This window comes from Girardinichthys multiradiatus, chromosome 19 (assembly GCF_021462225.1).
Source record: "Girardinichthys multiradiatus isolate DD_20200921_A chromosome 19, DD_fGirMul_XY1, whole genome shotgun sequence".
In the NCBI taxonomy this organism is placed as follows: Eukaryota; Metazoa; Chordata; class Actinopteri; order Cyprinodontiformes; family Goodeidae; genus Girardinichthys; species Girardinichthys multiradiatus.
In genome coordinates, this window is record NC_061811.1 from 8,661,282 (window position 1) to 8,681,125 (window position 19,844).

Genomic DNA, 19,844 nt, shown 5'->3' on the forward strand with positions numbered 1-19,844 from the left:
GCTTTAACTCAGTCTCTAAAGCAAGAACAGTTGCTTCGGGAAAAGCTAGATGACCTGGAGGGTAGAAGCCGGCGGAATAACATACGCATCTTCGGCCTGAAAGAGGGAGCAGAGGTGGGCTCAATGGCGCAGTTTATTGAACACCTTTTGAAAGAAGAATTATCTCTTCCGCCGGATTTTGCTCTGAATATCCAGAGTGCACAGAGCTTTGCTACCTAGACCAGCAACTGATAAACCCCCCGCGATCTGTGGTGATAAACGTTCTTGATTATACGATTAAAGAGATGTTGCTAAAAGAGGCGTGGAAGAAGAAAAAAATGATGTATCAAGATAAACAGCTGTTCTTCGACCAACGTAGTCCAGAAGAGGACAGAATATATGTGCATTAAAAAAATCCTGAAGGAAAGAGGGATCCGGTTCCAGACCCCTTTAACTAGAATCCGTGGCATCAGGCGGCCGTGGAGGAGCTGAGACGGAGAGGAATGCAGGTGGAGGTGAGGAGCACTATCCTGGCAGCGGCGGGAAATAAATCCAGAAGATTTAAGCCATAATAAATGACTACCATAGAAGAATGAAGATAAAGTCACACTTGAGAAAAATATTTTTGTTTTAAAGATTGTCTTCAGGTTTAAGGTCGGATCGGAGCGTGTGTAGATCTGCCTATAGGGAAATGACCAGACTGGATTTAACAAGGGCCCCTGACGTTTCAAGGGACATCCCCCCCCCCCACCCAGCAGAGGGAGGTGGGAAGTAAGTTTTTCCATATAGGCCCATTTGAGTTTGATACTGAGTTGCATTATGTTATTAGAGTTTATGTTATTGTTCATTGTTATGGTTGCAAGATGTCAAAAGAAGGGATTGATGCTCGAGGTAATCGATGAATAGCGTAACTTTGGTGTCCATGAATGTGAATGGCAGAAATAACCTAGCTGAAAGGAGTCATATTTAAAATGAGAAAAATGAATGCCAACATTATATATCTACAAGAGACACATTTATCCCAAGAAGAATATGAGAAACTTAAGAAATTCAGTTATAGAAATACATATTACAGTACGTATAAGACAAGTCGGAAAAGAGGGGTAGCAATACTCGTTAAAAATTCTGTGAACTTTGAATGTACCAAGGAAACTAGAGATAATGAGGGATGATATGTAATTGTAAAAGGGAAATTAGAAAATGAAACAGTTACACTGATTAATGTCTATATCCCACCTGAGAGTGATAAACAATATCTTAAGACCTTGTTAACAACTATAGCATCAGAATCTGAGGGGGTCATTTGTGCAGGGGATTTCAATATATGTTTTGACCATCGGATTGATACAACAAGCACTAACAGAAGTAAGACCAATTCGGCCAAAATGATGATTAATACATATATGAGGGAGCAGGGACTGGCTGATGTCTGGAGAGAACACCATCCAACCGATAAAGAATATACACATTACTCAGTGACACATAACACACACTCAAGAATTGATGATGTGATTATGAACAAGTGGGACCTTCATAAAGTAGCCAAGTGTGAAATTGGAGCTGCAGATATTTCAGACCACTGCTCTATTCTGGTAAAAATAGATACAAATAGAAGGAGGAAAAACACTGTTTGGAAATTAAATGTGGGTATTCTGAACAAAACAGTAGTAAAAGAACAAATTAAAAAAGAAATGAAACAATATGTAGAAGAAAATGACACTGAAGGAATCAGTCCAATAGTCCTATGGGATGCATGTAAAGCAGTAATCAGGGGGAAATTGATAGCTATAACTTCAAAACAGAATAAGATAAAAAGAGCCTCATATCTCAATTTGGTGGAAAAATTAAAAACCTTTGAGATAAGATATCAAACATCTCACAAGACCCAGCTTCTTAAAGAAATTAAAAATATAAAAATAAAAAAATAGATAGTCTTTTGACCTTGGAGGTGGAAAAAAAACTTAGATATGTAAAACAACTATTATGAACAGGGTGCAAAGGCAAATAGATTATTAGCAAGGCGAATCAGGAAACAACAAGCAGTAAACACTATACACAAGATTAGAAATCCCTTCACAAATCATTTACAGTATAACCAAGAAGAAATAGAAGAAACCTTCAGAAAGTACTATGAAAAACTATATAAACAACCATCTTCCTCAAACAAAATTGAAAAAAGCATATTTCTTGACTCCCTGGGCTTACCTAAAATTGGAGTTGAACAAAATAGGAGACTGACAGCCCCAATAACATATGAAGAGATTTCAAGAACTATAGCGAGACGTGAAGCTAAAAAATCCCCTGGAAGCGATGGGTTCCCCGTAGAATGGTACAGGACCTTTAAAGAAGACCTGATACCCATATTACTGCCAGCACTCAACTATACACTTGAGGTGGGTCAGGCCCCAACTTCCTGGAGGGAGGCAATCATTTCGGTAATCCCGAAGGAAGGGAAAGATATCGAGGACTGCAATAACTATAGGCCAATATCGGTACTTAATGTGGATTACAAAATTTACACATCTATAATTGCTGAACGATATGGGGAAATCATGACACACCTGATTGAAGAAGATCAAACAGGTTTTATTTTAGGTCATTCAACTCAGGACAGCATCAGGAGAACTCTCCATGTAGTAAATTTAATACAAACCCAAAGAAATAAAGCTGTTTTAGTCAGCTTAGATGCTGAAAAAGCATTGGTAGTGTAAATTGGAACTTCTTGTATGCGGTCCTTAAAAGATTTGGCTTTAGTGAAAATTCAATTAAAACCATAAAATCCATTTATCAAAACCCTATAGCGAGAATAAAAATAAATGGCAACCTAACAAAGCAAATAAAGCTAGAGCGAGGTACTCGACAGGGATGTTGCCTTTCACCTCTGCTCTTTGCTTTATACATTGAACCTCTTGCACAATTTGTGCGGAAGAGTGAGAGGAGTTAACATTAACGGAAAAGACCACGTCATAAGCTTAGTCGCATATGACATAATATATTTAAATAACCCAGATCAAAATCTTATCTATCTGTTTAATCTTATCAATTCTTTTTCGCAACATTCCGGCTATAAAATAAATGTTACCAAAACTCAAGTGTTGTCTTTTAATTATGCTCCGTCCGAAGAGATTAAAACTAAATTAGCAATAAATTGGGAACTAAAATCCATTAAATATCTTGGAGTAACAATAACTAAATAATCTTTACAAGGTTAATTATGACACTATTAACTCTCACATTAATCAGGACTTAAACAGATGTTTAATTTCAGTTATAAAAATGAACATCCTTCCCCGATTATTATATTTCTTTCAGGCTCTTCCAGTCAAGATTCCATCAGAAAGATTTAAATACTGGGACAAGATTATCTCCAGATTTATCTGGAATGGCAAGAGACCAAGACTAAAATACTCAACACTACAGTTGTCCAGGGAACAGGGTGGGGTGGTACTTCCTCATCTGAGGGACTACTACTACGCAGCACAACTACAACCTGTGATTAAATGGTGTGACCAAAGCTATAGTGCCAAGTGGAAAGACATTGAAATGATAGTTGACGGTATTCCACTCCAAACATTTTTGGGGGATGATAGACTTAGAAAGACACACCAACACCAATTAGATCCAATAACTTCTCATACCCTGGACATCTGGTTTTAAAGGATAAAACAAAAGGGACTGGGAAAGGTTGTTAGGCTGTTTCGTTGCGTCACATATGATAATAATTTTGAACCAGGAAGGAATGATCACAGATTTAGAATCTGGGAAAACAGAGGAATAACTGCTATTTGTACTATAATTAAAGATGGTAAAATTATGGGTTTTGAAGAATTAAAAGATAAATATCAACTGGAGAACACTGACTTCTTTCGATACTTGCAGCTCCGAGATTATTACCTTAGAGAAATACAAAACTTTCAGACAGATGGTTTAGTTAGCTGTGTGATTAAAACCTATAAAAGGAATACATTTTAAGGAAATAACGTCAGTCAGTCAGTCAGTCTGACTGACGGAAATAACGTCATTATATAAAACATTAAGAGAAAATACACCAGCATCTACCATATATATAAAAAATAACTGGGAAAAAGAATTAAAAATATGTGTATAAATCAGGGCACAACAACAAACTCCACACTCTGGAGAGAGTTTGGATGGAAAAATCTCTACTAGATTTTTCATTATACCAAAGATAAAGAGTAAGCAAACCAGGTCTCACCTTACATGCTGGAGAATGTGTGGAAATATAGAAGCAAATCATACACATATATTCTGGGCGTGTCCAAAATGAACCATGTTTTGGAGAAATGTGAATGTTATAGTTGAAAGAATATGTGGGGACTCAATACCAAAGGATTTTAAGACAATGTATCTTGGAAACCTGGAAAAATTGTGTTGCGAGAGAAGATGTGTATTTGGTTAAGATTCTGTTAATTGGTTGCAAAAAAGCCATAACAAGGAATTGTTGTCAGATATCAGCTCCATCGCTAAAACAGTGGCTGAATATTGTTAGGGAAATTTATGTGATGGAGCGAATGACCTTCATTCTCAGATTACAAGAAGACATTTGTATAGATAAATGGGAAAAATGGACACGATATGACACCCAAGAGACTTAAGAAACTTCAATATTATTTTTTTAAGACCCTTATAGATCCTAGACACCTGCAACCGAGATGTTTTTTGTTTTTTTCTCTTGTTCTCTTTGTATTACTGTTCTTATGTTCAATATATATTCACCTGCATGTTCTTTCCATGGATAACGTGAGGGACCTTTAGTAGGCCTTAATATTCTGGAAAATGTCTGATCTATATGTATATGTCCACAGAAAATGAGAATAAAAAATAAAAGTGGAAAAACAAAAAATATCATACACTGAATGCTTTACCACTGCACCAGGCTGCTTGGATGTTAGTCCAGCTTTGTAATGAAACACAGTTCTACTGTGAGTGGAACAATTTTTAATCAAGTGGTTCAAAGGCCTATCACAGGAGTGAGGATGTAAACACTGAAAGACCAAGAAGGCTTTTGAAGAACAGGAAGTGGACGATTCTGATCATCGTGAGCAAATGACCTGATTTTAAACTGACTGAGCTGCAGCTGACTTGTTTAAAGCACAACTGAACATAGAAAATCACAAGAAGAAGAGATGACAGCGACAATGTCAGGGAAGAAAGAAATGTTGGGCGATGTGTGGAGGTTTTCATAAAATAATAACCCAAATCCAAAGACTGAACATGTAATTTATGGATTTAAATAGTTTTTTTTTTTTTCCAGAAAATCTTGATACTATACAAGTCCAATGACAAAAGGAACTTAAAATCGGTGGCCTAAAGTCCTCTTTTCACATGAAAGTAAATTTTGTATTTCATTCGGAAATCAAGGTCCTAGAACCCTAATCAACTTCAAAGTCAGTGCAGCAGTAAACTGTAGAGCACTCTGAGCTTCAGTATGCTGACAAGCTTTATGAAAGTTGATATAATCTTCCAGCAGAACTTGGATCAGCCCACAAAGGTACCTAAAGGTAAGGACCATGGTGTTACGACGCTTGACTGGCCAGAAAACTCGCTGAAATGAACCCCACAGACCACCGGTGTCCTACTTCAGTCCTCAACTTTTAGATGAGTCTCTACCTTAACACACTTGAATAAAATAATTAGATCATTAGCAGGACTCTGGAGAACTTGACCGCATACTGAGGAGGAAATTCAGACATTTGATTTAGTTGTGTTGGACAGGGAAAACATCTAAAAGTTGCAGGACATTGTCCTCCAAGGACTGGACACTCCTGCCATAGAGAATCGAGAATCTTTATTGTCATTATGGACCCATAATGAAATTTCATGTTGAGACACTCGGCTCAGAATGCACAGAGATAAAAGAAACACACAAATAAAAATTATAAGGCACATCAGGAGGAGAAGTGGAGCACTTATAGCAGCTGAAAACATCTCTATAAAGAAAAGTATGAAATATGTACATGGGGATGTGTTTACATGAAGTGCAGCTCGTGCTAGAGCAGCCTATGAACGGATATAGGTCATGAAATGGACTACTGAGTGTCTAGAGGGGGGCAATTAGCTTCACAGCTCTGAGAAATAAACTGTTTTCAAGTCTGTTTGTTTTGGATTTATTGCAGCTGAATTGCCGTCCCGATGGAAGTGGGACAAACAGCTCATAGCCCAGGTGGGTCGGATCTTTGGCAATGCATGTGGCCTTCTTCTGGACTCGTGTAACACAAATCAAGACCAGGTCTGGCAGACGGCAACCCACAATCCCCTTGTGCTGTCCTCACCAGTCTTTCCTCTCCTGTGCTGTGCAGCTCCCGTACCACACTATCATGCTGAGGCACAGGATGCTCTCCACCATGGCCCTGTAAACGTTTGGTAGTAGCTGAAGAGAGAGTCCAGATCGCTTTAACTACCTGAGAAAGAAGAGCCTTCTTGTTGGGCCTTTTTTTACCAGGAGGTGTTCTCAGTCCAGGAGAGGTCAGTGGAAATGTGAATGCCCAGGAACTTTATGCTGTGGCGGTGGAGCGTGTTCAGTCCTCCTGGACCTCCTTGGTCTTGCTGGTGTTCAGGAGGAGGGTTTTCCTGGGACACCACTGTGACAGACTGTAAACCTCTTCTCTGTAATGAGTCTCATCATTGTTTGATATGAGACCCATAACGGTAATGTCGTCGGCGAACTTTACAATCATGTTTGTTTTGTGAATCTATATAAAAATAGAGTATTGTCAAGAGGAAGATGAGAGACGCCAGGCCCAACAATGACTATGACCTTGGCTTGTATTACACCTCAGCAGAACCACAGGCTAATATTCTAAATTTAATTTGCTTTAAGCTGTAATAATCAAAATTAACAAAAATAAACCCCTCTGTATGAAATAAATCTATATAGAGTTTTTAATGAATTCATGAAATAAACTAAGTCTTCAATACAAATTAATTGAGATGCACCCCACCTAATGTGCAGGTCATTAAAAGCCTGTTCCTGTACTAAGCTTGGCTGTGTTCTTTATTAACTTGCTCTTTGTATTTCGAGGATTTGGATCGGAACCTTAAGCTAAATGATCAAATTATTCTAATATTTTCAGTTTTCACACGGATCCAAATAAAAACAATGAATCTGAACGGTGAGAGAACATGGTTTGTAGAACAGTCTTCATGTTTCTAACGTTTCTGGGCACAAACAGCAACTGCTGCTGAGAGACCAGAACACAACAGAGCAACAGGATGCTCTGATAGGAGCTCATCTGTTTTACATTAATATTACATAAAGAACAACCAGGTGACACCAAACCAGGAGGTTTATTATAAATAAAATGATTACAAACTGAACGCTTGCTAGCTCTGTGGCTGAAATAACGGAGGCAGAAAGCTCCACGATCCGCTAACTTCTAATACAAACAGTTAAATAACAAAAGGTTTTAGACAGCGAGAGATCAACTTACTATCCGTGGTAGGAGGACCGATAGCAAAGACGATTTATGCTGTTTTCAATTAGGTATTTCCGAGTTTTTAGAGGAAAAACGGCCCGCAGTTTCCAGTATTAACATTAGCTGTTGGCTAACCGCTGCAAAGCTATCCGACATCGGCATGATGCACAGTCAGGCTTTGACCAATCACACTGCAGCACACAGGAGGGGAGGTCTCTCATTGGTTTAGAATTATTGATCCCGCCCACAGAGCATTGCCCGTTAGCCAACCACAATTGAAAGGCTCTGCGTTGAATTGTAAGATTTTTCTTAACCATGAAATACATTTAAAACGTTTTCTCGTTTAATACATTGAATTTTTATTTTCTAGTCATATTTAACGCGATAAAAACATAAAATCCCCAATAAAGAGAAATGAAAAATTGTGCGCTCTCGTATTCTGACACCCACCACACTTCAAGTTGTCCTTTTTAATGGTTTCTTGAACTAGATCTTGTATGAAAGTACATTGAACAGATATTTATATATCAAGAGTACAATAATAATATCATAAATGCCATAAACATTTCAGACACATAAAAATAAAGGAAACACTTAAACAACAAAAAATTATCCTTATAGTTGTTTTTGACAATTGTTTATTTGCACTGTATCGCAGTTGCATTCACTTTGTACACTTCTCAAAAAAATAAAGGGAACACTTAAACAACACAATATAACTCCAAGTAAATCAAACTTCTGTGAAATCAAACTGTCCAATTAGGAAGCAACACTGATTAACAATCAATTTCACATGTTGTTGTTCAAATGGAAAAGACAACAGGGGGAAATCTTTTGCGATTAGCAAGACACACTCAATAAAGGAGTGGTTCTGTAGGTGGGGACCACAGACCACTTCTCAGTACCTATGCTTTCTGGCTGATGTTTTGATCACTTTTGAATGTTGGTGGTGCTTTCACACTCGTGGTAGCATGAGACGGACTCTACAACCCACACAAGTGGTTCAGGTAGTGCAGCTCATCCAGGATGGCACATCAATGCGAGCTGTGGCAAGAAGGTTTGCTGTGTCTGTCAGCGTAGTGTCCAGAGCCTGGAGGCTCTACCAGGAGACAGGCCAGTACACCAGGAGACGTGGAGGACGCCGTAGGAGGGCAACAACCCAGCAGCAGCACCGCTACCTCCACCTTTGTGCACGGAGGAACAGGAGGAGCACTGCCAGAGCCCTGCAAAATGACCTCCAGCAGGCCACAAATGTGCATGTGTCTGCACAAACGGTTAGAAACCGACTCCATGAGGATGGTATGAGGGCCTGACGTCCACAAACGTTCACAGCCCAACACCGTGCAGGATGCTTGGCATTTGCCAGAGAACAACAGGATTGGCAAATTCACCACTGGCGCCCTGTGCTCTTCACAGATGAAAGCAGGTTCACACTGACAACATGTGACAGACGTGACAGAGTCTGGAGACACCGTGGAGAGCGATCTGCTGCCTGCAACATCCTTCAGCATGACCGGTTTGGCAGTGGGTCCGTAATGGTGTGGGGTGGCATTTGGCCCTCCATGTGCTCGCCAGAGGTGGCCTGACTGCCATTAGGTACCGAGATGAGATCCTCAGACCCCTTGTGAAACCATATGCTGGTGCGGTTGGCCCTGGGTTCCTCCTAATGCAGGACAATGCTAGACCTCATGTGGCTGGAGTGTGTCAGCAGTTCCTGCAAGATGAAGACATTGAAGCTATGGACTGGCCCGCCCGTTCCCCAGACCTGAATCCGATTGAGCACATCTGTGAGATCATGTCTCGCTCCATCCACCAACGTCACGTTGCTCCACAGACTGTCCAGGAGTTGGTGGATGCTTTAGTCCAGGTCTGGAAGGAGATCCCTCAGGAGACCATCCGCCGTCTCATCAGGAGCATAACCAGGCGTTGTAGGGAGGTCATACAGACATGTGGAGGCCACACACAATACTGAGCCTCATTTTGACTTGTTTTAAGGACATTATATCAAAGTTGGATCAGTCTGTAGTTTGTTTTTCCACTTTAATTTTGTGTGTGACTCCAAATCCAGGCCTCCATTGGTTAATAAATTTGATTTCCATTGATGATTTGTTTGTGGTTTTGTTGTCAGCACATTCAACTTTGTACAGAACAAAGTATTTAATGAGAATATTTCATTCATTCAGATCTAGGATGTGTTATTTGAGTGTTCCCTTTATTTTCTTGAGCAGTGTGTGTGTATATATATATATATACATATTATACTACCGGTCTTATTTAATGTTTTTTTTTATATTTATGACCATTTACATTGTACGCATCGCACTGAATGCATCAAAACAGCGAATGAACACATATGTAATAATGTAGCAAAAAAAAAAGTTAAATGTTTTTATTTTAGATTCCTTAAAGCAGCCACCCTTTGCTGTGATGACTGAAATATTAAGAAAACCACTAATCAGTGAGGCTAACTGGAAAAAAAGGCTTCAATGTGCTAGGGAGCATAAAGATTGGACTCTGGAGCAATGGAAGAAGGTCATATGGTCTGATGAGTCCAGATTTACCCTGTTCCAGAATGATGGGAGCATCAGGGTAAGAAGAAAGGCAGGTGAAGTGATGCACCCATCATGCCAAGTGTCTACTGTACAAGCCTGTGGGGGCAGTGCTATGATCTGGGGTTGTTGCAGTTGGTCAGGTCTGGGTTCAGCAACAGTATGTGTTTAAAGAATGAGGTCAGCTGACTACATGAATATACTGAATGACCAGGTTAGTCCATCAATGGAGTTTTTCTTCCCTGATGGGACAGACATATTCCAAGATGACAATGCCAGGATTCATCAGGCTCAAATTGTGAAAGAGTGGTTCAGGGAGCATGACACATCATTCTCGCACATGGGTTGGCCACCAAAGAGTCCAGACCTTAACCCCATTGAGAATCGTTGGGATGTGCTGGAGAAGGCTTTGCGCAGCGGTCAAACTCTACCATCATCAATGCATGATCTTGATGAAAAATGAATGCAAACCTGGGTGGAAATAAATCTTGTGACATTGCAGAAGTTTATTGAAACAATGTCACAGCGAATGCGTGTCGTAATCAAAGCTAAAGGCGGTCCAATGAAATATTAGAGTGTGTGACCTTTTTTTTTTTGGTGGTGACTTTTTGTTTGGCCAGGCAAATGTATTTCAGGTGACCACCTCATGAAGCTCATGGAGAGAATGCTAGGAGAGCAAAGCAGCAATCAAAGCAAAGGGTGGCTATTTTGAAGAATCTAAAATGTAAAAATGTTTAGTTATCGCAAACTTTTTGTTTACTACATAATTCCATGTGTGTTCATTCAGTTTTTTTGCCTTTGGTAAGAATCTACAATGTAAATAGTCATGAAAATAGAGACCCATTAAGTGAGAAAGTGTATCTAAAACTTTTGACCTGTAGTGTATTTAATTTAAAAAGAGTGGCAAAGAGAACGAAGGCTGCAATATCAGCATAAAAGTCGAACAAAACAGAGGAAAAAATTTGATTTAATTACAGATGAGGTACTTAGTACTGGATGAATAGCAGAGGCCAGGTTTTGTTTTCTTCAAAAAGCAATACTTTCTGCTCTGAGTGTGAGAAAAATCTTTTTTAAAAAGATCTGTTAGTCATGACAGCCTTCATTTTAATCTTTAATCCTCCCAAAGCAATAGTTAAAAAATAAGTTTTCAACACTCAAGTCAAGGAGAAATAATGCAAGTGTCATGATTTACAGTATAAAAGGCTGACCGAAAATTGCACATAAAGCTTACCATCTGACAAACCACTGAAAATTGATGTCTGGTAAATTTGCAAGAAAATTGGACATTTCTCAATTGTTTTTCCTTCCCATAAACTTTTACGTAATTTTTAAAAAAGCAATATGCTTTGTGGGATTGAAATAATGTGATGAATGACACACAGGTTCAGTACTACAATAAATAACACGCAAGGTCAGAAATGAAAAGTGGTTAAGATTTTATGCTTCTGTGAGATTTGCTCTCATCCAAAATATCTACACAAAATAGAAGCATTTTCCCTTTTCATCCTAATTGTCCGTCTCCAGTCTTTCTTTATTCCCCAGGAAACAAATTACAGGAAAATGACAAGCGACAAGAATAATTCAATGACACACTTCAAAAGAAGCAATACAGCAAGACAGGATGTATTTGTGAGAAAAGAAAATGAACTTGCAATATAATATACACCTTTTGAGGACAAAAATAATTTAGATTTTGTTGATGACTTGCAGGGGGGCGTCAGCAGCAACTAAACAGCTCGTCTTCACAAATCCTCAAGAAAAACACTTCTGAATTTTATGCAAGCAGGTGATCAATGCCAGATTCAGGACAATTTAAATAGAACCCATCTGACAACATTTAGTAGGATAAAATATCTCATAAGGCAACACATCATGGTGCTGCACGGTGGAGCAGTGATAGTGCTGTTGCCTTGCAGCAAGAAGGTCCTTGGTTCAACTCCTGGCCGGGGGTTTTTCTGCATGGAGTTTGCATGTTCTCCCCTTGCATGCATGGGTTCTCTGGTACTCTGACTTCCTCCCACAGTTCAAAAACATGACTGTTAGGTTAAATGGTCTCTCTAAATTCCCCCTAGGTATGAATAGGTGTGTGCATGGTTGTTTGTCCTGAGATGGACTGGCGACTTGTCCAGGGTGTACCCCGCCTCTCGCCCATAGACCGCTGGAGATAGGCACCAGCTCCCCTGTGACCCAGTATGGAAGAAGTGAGTGTAGAAAATGGATTGATGGATGGAAACACATCATGCCCAGATCTAAACAAATTTAAGAACAGATGAGGAGAAAACGTTGATGACATTTATCAGTCTGTTACAAAGCAGTTTTAAGGATTTGGAACTCCAGTGAACCACAGTGAGAAACATTATCCACAAATAGAGAAAACATGGAACCTTAACTACCACAGTAACTACTCCAAGAGAGCATCAATGACTCACCCAGGAGGTCACAAATGAACCCAGAAGAACATCTAAAGCAATGCAGACCTAATTTGTCTCAGTTAAGGTCAGAGTTCATGATTCAACAGTAAGAAAGAAAGACTGGTAAAAAATTGCCTCCATGGGAAGGTTCCAAGATGAAAACCACTGCTGACCATGAAGAGATTTGGCAAAAAACATCTTCTGATGAAATATTCAGTGGACCAATGAGACAAAAGTAGAAGCTTTTGGGAAGTGTGAGTCCCTCTACATTTAGTGTAAAATAAAAGAAAAAAGATTGTCAGTCAGTCATTTTCTACCGCTTATTCCATAGTGGGTCACGGGGAAGCTGGTGCCTATCTCCAGCAATCTATGGGCGAGAGGCAGGGTACACCCTGGACAGGTCGCCAGTCCATTGCAGGGCAACACACAAACAACCATGCACACACTCATTCATACACCTAAGGTCAATTTAGAGTGACCAATTAACCTAACAGGCATGTCTTTGGACTGTGTGAGGAAGCCGGAGTACCCGGTGAGAACCCACGCATGCATGGGGAGAACATGCAAACTCCATGCAGAAAGACCCCCGGCCAGGAATCGAACCCAGGACCTTCATGCTGCAAGGCAACAGTGCTATCAACTGCGCGCCGTGCAGCCCCCGAAAAAAGATCGTTACACCAGTAAAACATGCTGATGACAGTGTGATGATCTGGAGCTGCTTTGCTGCTTCAGGACTCGACAAGTTACTGAAACGGATGCAATCATTAATTCTGTCCTCCACCAGGAAATCCTGAAGGATAATGTCCGGCCATCAGTTTGTCACTTTGAGCCCAAGCACACTTGTTTTAAGCATCAGAACAATTTGATCCAGAGCACACCAGAAAGTCAACTTTATGGCTCAAAAAAACAAACAAAACAATGATCATTTATGAATGGCCTAGTCCAGACCTGGATATAAATCTGATTAAAATGGTGTGGCATAACAGTAAACAGGTCTTTAATGCTGGAAAATCCTCCAATGTGGCTCAATTAAAACAATTTTGCAAAGAAGAATGGATCAAAATTCTCCACAGGTATGTAAAATACTTATTACCAGTTATCACAAATACTTGATGACAGCTGATGCCACTAAGGGAGGTACAACCAGTTACTAGGTTTAGTGGGGCATTTATTTTTACCAGCATTTCACTCACATCAGAGTAATAATCGCTCATATTTCATAGGAGTCTGCTGGCCCAAACAGGGATCAGACCTAAAATAAATGTAAATAAAGTGCAACACAAAGTTTTCAGAAAATAATACAAAATTACAATAAATAAGACACGCACTATCTCCACCATGCATGAAAATGAAAGATTTTCTCTGGAAATGTATAAAATACTATTTTATTGAAACAACCATTCATTGTATAGTATTTATACATTGAAACTAGAAATGCACATACGCAATATAAAATGACACATAACTTTGTTCTCTTTGTGTGACAGCCCCTCCTTCAGCAACATGATGCTGCCACCACCATGCTTCGCAGTTTTGATATTGTCATCAGATTTGTAAGCTTGTCCTGACGGCCATTATGACCAAACATTTAGACTTTAGTTTCAACAGTTTCCTATTGAGGGCATGTTTGCAAAAATTAGGGTCTTTTTCCCAGAGTGCATTTGCAAAGTGTAATCTGGCTTTTTATGTTGGTTTTGGAGTAATTGCTTCTTCTTTGCTGAGTGACCTTTCAGACCATGTTGGTCCAGGTCAGGACTAGTTTCACTGTGGATAATCACACTTTTACCAGGTTCAGCCAGCATCTTCACAAGGTTTCTGCTTTTGTTCTGGGGTTGATTCACACATTTTGCACCAGAAAACGTTTATCTCTGGGACACAGAACCCGTCTTCTTTCTGAACAGTATGATGACTGGACATTACCATGTTGTTCATTTCTGTATATGAATATTTGAACAGATGAAGGTGGCACCTTCAGCTATTTGGAACTTGGATGGACCAGATTTGTGGAGATCCATAATTATTTTCCTGATTTCATGTAGGATTTCCTTGGATTTTTTCCGCATTATCACACAAGGAAGTAGTGTGTTTGAGGTGTTGCCCTAAAATGTATGCACAGGTATGTCTCCATTTAACTCAAATGCTGAGAATCAACTTAGCAGAAGCTTTCAAAGCCATGACAGCTTCATCTAGAGCTTCCCAAACTGTTTTAGGGCATAGTAGTCTTAGTTTATGTAAACAACACAAAACTAAAGTAATAAGAAAATAATTTAAAAGGTCAGTCTCTCATTATTCTGGGATTCAGCAAATATAAATAATTATGGTCATCCAAATGGACCAAAACAGGAAAAGTTTATTCTTATTTAATGTCAGACAAGGTCCTTTTATATGCTGTATGTAAATATTTGGTTATTATCACTAATAACTTCAGCATCATACAACAACCAGTGATGCCACACCTCTAACCCACTCCTGAGGCTGGAACCTGAGCAGATCGCAGTGGAAACATGACCTATTCAGCAATTATTCACAGTCTTAGACTAATGGTACTCTGAATCTACAGTCACAGCAAATGCAAGGAGTTACTGGACCGGTAGTAACGGGCCCCATACAGACCATGTGTTTATGAGTGTGGTGAGGTCTCTACTGGGGGAGGGGGCATCATCTATAACTGATTCACAACATGCTCCAACATCTCTAATTATGAATCTACGTTAAAAGTGCAGTGCCCAACCCCCCCGCGCTACTCTCACTTTCTCTCCTTCTCCCTTACAGTCTCTGCTGCCCGAGCCACGCTCCATATCAGGCCCATGAAAACATAACCTGTCACATTCCATCCCATTAAACCAGCTACGAGCCATGTGGTCCACTCACGTGGCACAGCAAGGGAAGACACACGGAGCACTGCATCTGGGTTCACTCAAAGGTGATGAATTATTCACGTTTTTTATGCTAATGTCATTTTAATGTAAGAAACACTGACAGATATGCAGATCTGCAACATTTTTTGGAAAGTAATATGTCCACTATAAGCTTCCTCCACCCACAGCAGAATTAGAAATTGTTACATTTATGGCATCCATGGTGCACATACTGTACACAAACATGGAAAGTGTAATTATCCCCTGCAATACCTAATGCATTAGAGCACTCACACTGAGCCCCCAAATCTGTGCTCTGAGTCCATCAGCTGCCATTTGCAGGCACAGCAAGGAAATGGCAGTGCACTCACTTGCGAAGTCATTAGCCCCGCTTAATGCTGGGAATTAACACAAATTAAGTGAAGTTAAGCACATGCATTAGAGGAGCTTGTTTGAGGAGAGCTTTTCATTTTCCCCTCTGTAGAACTGGTTCTGTGTTTGGACACTGAGCAAAGGCAGGAGGGACAAAACTGAAGCACACATCTACTGCTCCAACTGATGAATTACTGCTCCTGAGCTGGAGAAGGAAAAATCCTGCAGGGCTGATTAGCAGTGTTACTGGAGCTACAAGGACACCTAGCGGTCATGTTAACAGCACTAATCACTTTGACCCTAATGCTGCTAAATTCACTGTTTTTGACAAAACACAGCAAAATGGACCCCCAACATAATGTAAACATATGGGTTATAAAAGATTTTTTAAAAAGCAAAGAATATTTTACACTATAGGGTGATCAGTACAGCATAAGTTGAAGAAATATCCTTAACAAAATAAATCAATAAATAAATTGAATCTTTTAAAAGGAGCATTTCCAAGTGAGGAGGGTTTCCTGCAAAATCAGTGCCTTCGTGCGATCGGTTGGATTTCCTTAGCCACAACCGTCTTATAAACTGATACTGGCTGCACTGGAATGAATGCTATTAGATTTAAAAGCATTTGATTTTACTGGCCTGGATAGATTTGATATACAGTCGTGAAAAAACTAGGAGACCAAATTCAATTTTCAGTTCTTTCAAAGCAAACGTTCACATAATGATGTTAGTCTTTTATTTATATCTGGAAAAGTGTTTTATTTACAGATAAACATTAAATGTCAACCTTGTTTAACTGATTAAGCAAAAGATATAAACAAAAATGGGTTTTCTAGCTGAGGAAAAAGTTAGTACACCCTACCTCGATAGCCATCTGCCAGTCTCTGACATACAGCATGTCTGGACAGTTTCACATACTCCTCGTGTTCAGAGGTGAGATGTTTGAGTGGTTTCTTGCATGTGCTGCCCGTTTAAAGTCACCCAAAGCATCTTTAAAGAATAAACATCTAGGGTTATACTCTGGTCAGGACGTTAAAGTTTCTATTACTTGCCACGTTTTTGGTAGATTTATTGATATATTTTGCGTAAAGTTCTGTTTTTTTTTCACACATGTTCTAACATTTTTCTGGCCAGTTCTTTGCCTGATGACAGTTGTTTTGAATGTTCCTGACTTTTTCTCTAGAATGGTTGGTTTTTACTTATTTAGACTTTCTTTAAATTTCTTACTAGAATTTAAAGCTGCTACATTCTTCTTTCTGAAGGTCTCAAAAAGTTATTTGGCTCCCATTGTGGAGTTCACTCTCATGTCACACACCTGACTCCATATCTGAGGTTTAAACTGGGAAAACCTCCTTCAAAATGCTGAGTAACTACAGGGGTTGGACAATGAACCTGAAACACCTGGTTTTAGACCACAATAATTTATTAGTATGGTGTAGGGCCTCCTTTTGTGGCCAATACAGCGTCAATTCGTCTTGGGAATGACATATACAAGTCCTGCACAGTGGTCAGAGGGATTTTAAGCCATTCTTCTTGCAGGATAGTGGCCAGGTCACTACGTGATACTGGTGGAGGAAAACGTTTCCTGACTCGCTCCTCCAAAACACCCCAAAGTGGCTCAATAATATTTAGATCTGGTGACTGTGCAGGCCATGGGAGATGTTCAACTTCACTTTCATGTTCATCAAACCAATCTTTCACCAGTCTTGCTGTGTGTATTGGTGCATTGTCATCCTGATACACGGCACCGCCTTCAGGATACAATGTTTGAACCATTGGATGCACATGGTCCTCAAGAATGGTTCGGTAGTCCTTGGCAGTGATGCGCCCATCTAGCACAAGTATTGGGCCAAGGGAATGCCATGATATGGCAGCCCAAACCATCACTGATCTACCCCCATGCTTCACTCTGGGCATGCAACAGTCTGGGTGGTACGCTTCTTTGGGGCTTCTCCACACCGTAACTTTCCCGGATGTGGGGAAAACAGTAAAGGTGGACTCATCAGAGAACAATACATGTTTCACATTGTCCACAGCCCAAGATTTGCACTCCTTGCACCATTGAAACCGATGTTTGGCATTGGCATGAGTGACCAAAGGTTTGGCTACAGCAGCCCGGCCGTGTATATTGACCTTGTGGAGCTCCCGATGGACAGTTCTGGTGGAAACAGGAGAGTTGAGGTGCACATTTAATTCTGCCGTGATTTGGGCAGGCGTGGTTTTATGTTTTTTGGATACAATCTGGGTTAGCACCCGAACATCCCTTTCAGACAGCTTCCTCTTGCGTCCACAGTTAATCCTGTTGGATGTGGTTCGTCCTTCTTGGTGGTATGCTGACATTACCCTGGATACCGTGGCTCTTGATACATCCCAAAGACTTGCTGTCTTGATCACAGATGCGCCAGCAAGACGTGCACCAACAATTTGTCCTCTTTTGAACTCTGGTATGTCACCCATAATGTTGTGTGCATTTCAATATTTTGAGCAAAACTGTGCTCTTACCCTGCTAATTGAACCTTCACACTCTGCTCTTACTGGTGCAATGTGCAATCAATGAAGACTGGCTACCAGGCTGGTCCAGTTTAGCCTTGAAACCTCCCACACTAAAATGACAGGTGTTTCAGTTTCATTGTCCAACCCCTGTATGTTCTAATCATGTGCACCTAATGTAATACACCTATGCATGATTTAAGCTACTTTATGTGGGAGTGACCTCAATTATTTCTCACCAGAAAATGCATTATAAGTACATTTTACAGCTAATTTTCAAGGGTCTTTTGTTTTTATTATTTAATTGAATTTTATTGTTAGCATTGTTAGGATATCCATATCTACAAATATATGAGAAAAACAGACACTTTCATGGGATGTCCTATTTTTTTCACCACACTTTATTTCTGGATATAAATTGAAACCCTTCCTTTCCTTTGAAAAATTTTTAACCAATTTGAATAATAAACTGAATCCGACTGCACTGTTTGATAATTAGAATCGATTGGAATGTATGTACTTGACTTGAAATCCATATGATTCGATTGAATTGACTTTGAGAAGTGCCTTGAGACGACATGTATATGAATTGGCGCTATTTATATAAACAATGGCTGCACGGTGGAACAGTTGGTAGCACTGTTGCCTTGCAGCAAGAAGGTCCTGGGTTCAATTCCTGGCTGGGGGTCTTTCTGCATGGAGTTTGCATGTTCTCCCCGTGCATGCATGGGTTCTCACCGGGTACTCCGGCTTCCTCCCACAGTCCAAAGACATGCCTGTTAGGTTAATTGGTAACTCTAAATTGCCCTTAGGTGTATGAATGAGTGTGTGCATGGTTGTTTGTGAGTTGCCCTGTGATGGACTGGCGACCTGTCCAGGGTGTACCCTGCCTCTCGCCCATAGACTGCTGGAGATAGGCACCAGCTCCCCGCGACCCACTATGGAATAAGCGGTAGAAAATGACTGACTATATAAACAATTGAATTGGATCTGTTGGTCTTGTGACTAGCCTTGAGACAACATTTATTGTACGTTGGTGCTGTCTAAATAAACTGGAATGAACTGAATTCCTTTATTAGATTAGTAACTATATTTTCTTATCAACTCAGATCAAATTTTTAATAAACAGTGTATTTTAAAGAACACATCTTCCATATTCAGACAGGTTTTATAACTCGGAACAGCTGATAAAATGTGCCTGTCAGTGATACAACTGGGGCTGGCTCTCTGAAAAGAGGCTAACAACATGAAACCGACAATCTCTGAAATCCATTTGGACCTCATTCAAGATTACATCTTTATCTGAGTGACTGCAGATTATTGTCCACAGAGAGGTGTTCTAAAGCTGGATTATCCACTTGTTGGGGATGCATTTGACCTGATGGATGAAGCCTGCCAGCCTCACACGCTCTTCCATCTGTGAGCAGGGTTTTTTTTTTTCGCTTGGTCGAGGGAAAGGATTGGATGGGGGCTGAAATGACACCAATACCTCTCATCCTCAGATTACCATGGTTAGTGATCCACATATGTGGAAAAAATATTGACGTCGCAGTCACAAAAAGTGCTTTTGATGGGAATGTACTGCGTATCGGTATCCGGCAGCCTCGGAGTATTACGGTACACACATCATGTCAGAAACACGGTTTGGATGCTGTTTTGTGATGCTGATCTGTAAATGCTGCCGTTCTTCCCACTGCTACATGGGGAGAGGTTTACCATCATATGGGAATCTGAAAAACAAGGTGCCAT

The 19,844-nt window shown here is 40.1% G+C and overlaps 2 protein-coding genes across 6 annotated transcripts in view; both read right to left on the bottom strand.

Moving 5' to 3' along the window:
- pcnx4 (pecanex 4) overlaps window positions 1-7,588 on the bottom strand; it is a 22,248-nt gene extending 14,660 nt beyond the window's left edge. For 2 of the 3 annotated variants that reach the window (XM_047344904.1, XM_047344902.1), the window contains exon 1: window positions 7,431-7,588. The gene's annotated coding sequence lies outside the window, so the exon portion shown is untranslated. The remainder of the gene's footprint in view (window positions 1-7,430) is intronic. The other variant, XM_047344903.1, reaches the window with a different exon arrangement.
- Window positions 7,589-19,166: 11,578 nt separating this feature from the next.
- The window catches only part of lrrc9 (leucine rich repeat containing 9), a 33,872-nt gene continuing 33,194 nt past the window's right edge, over window positions 19,167-19,844 (bottom strand). For all 3 annotated transcript variants that reach the window (XM_047393246.1, XM_047393249.1, XM_047393247.1), the window contains one exon: window positions 19,167-19,825. In XM_047393246.1, the coding sequence (XP_047249202.1) occupies window positions 19,792-19,825 (34 nt within the window). In that variant the 3' untranslated portion in view covers window positions 19,167-19,791. The remainder of the gene's footprint in view (window positions 19,826-19,844) is intronic.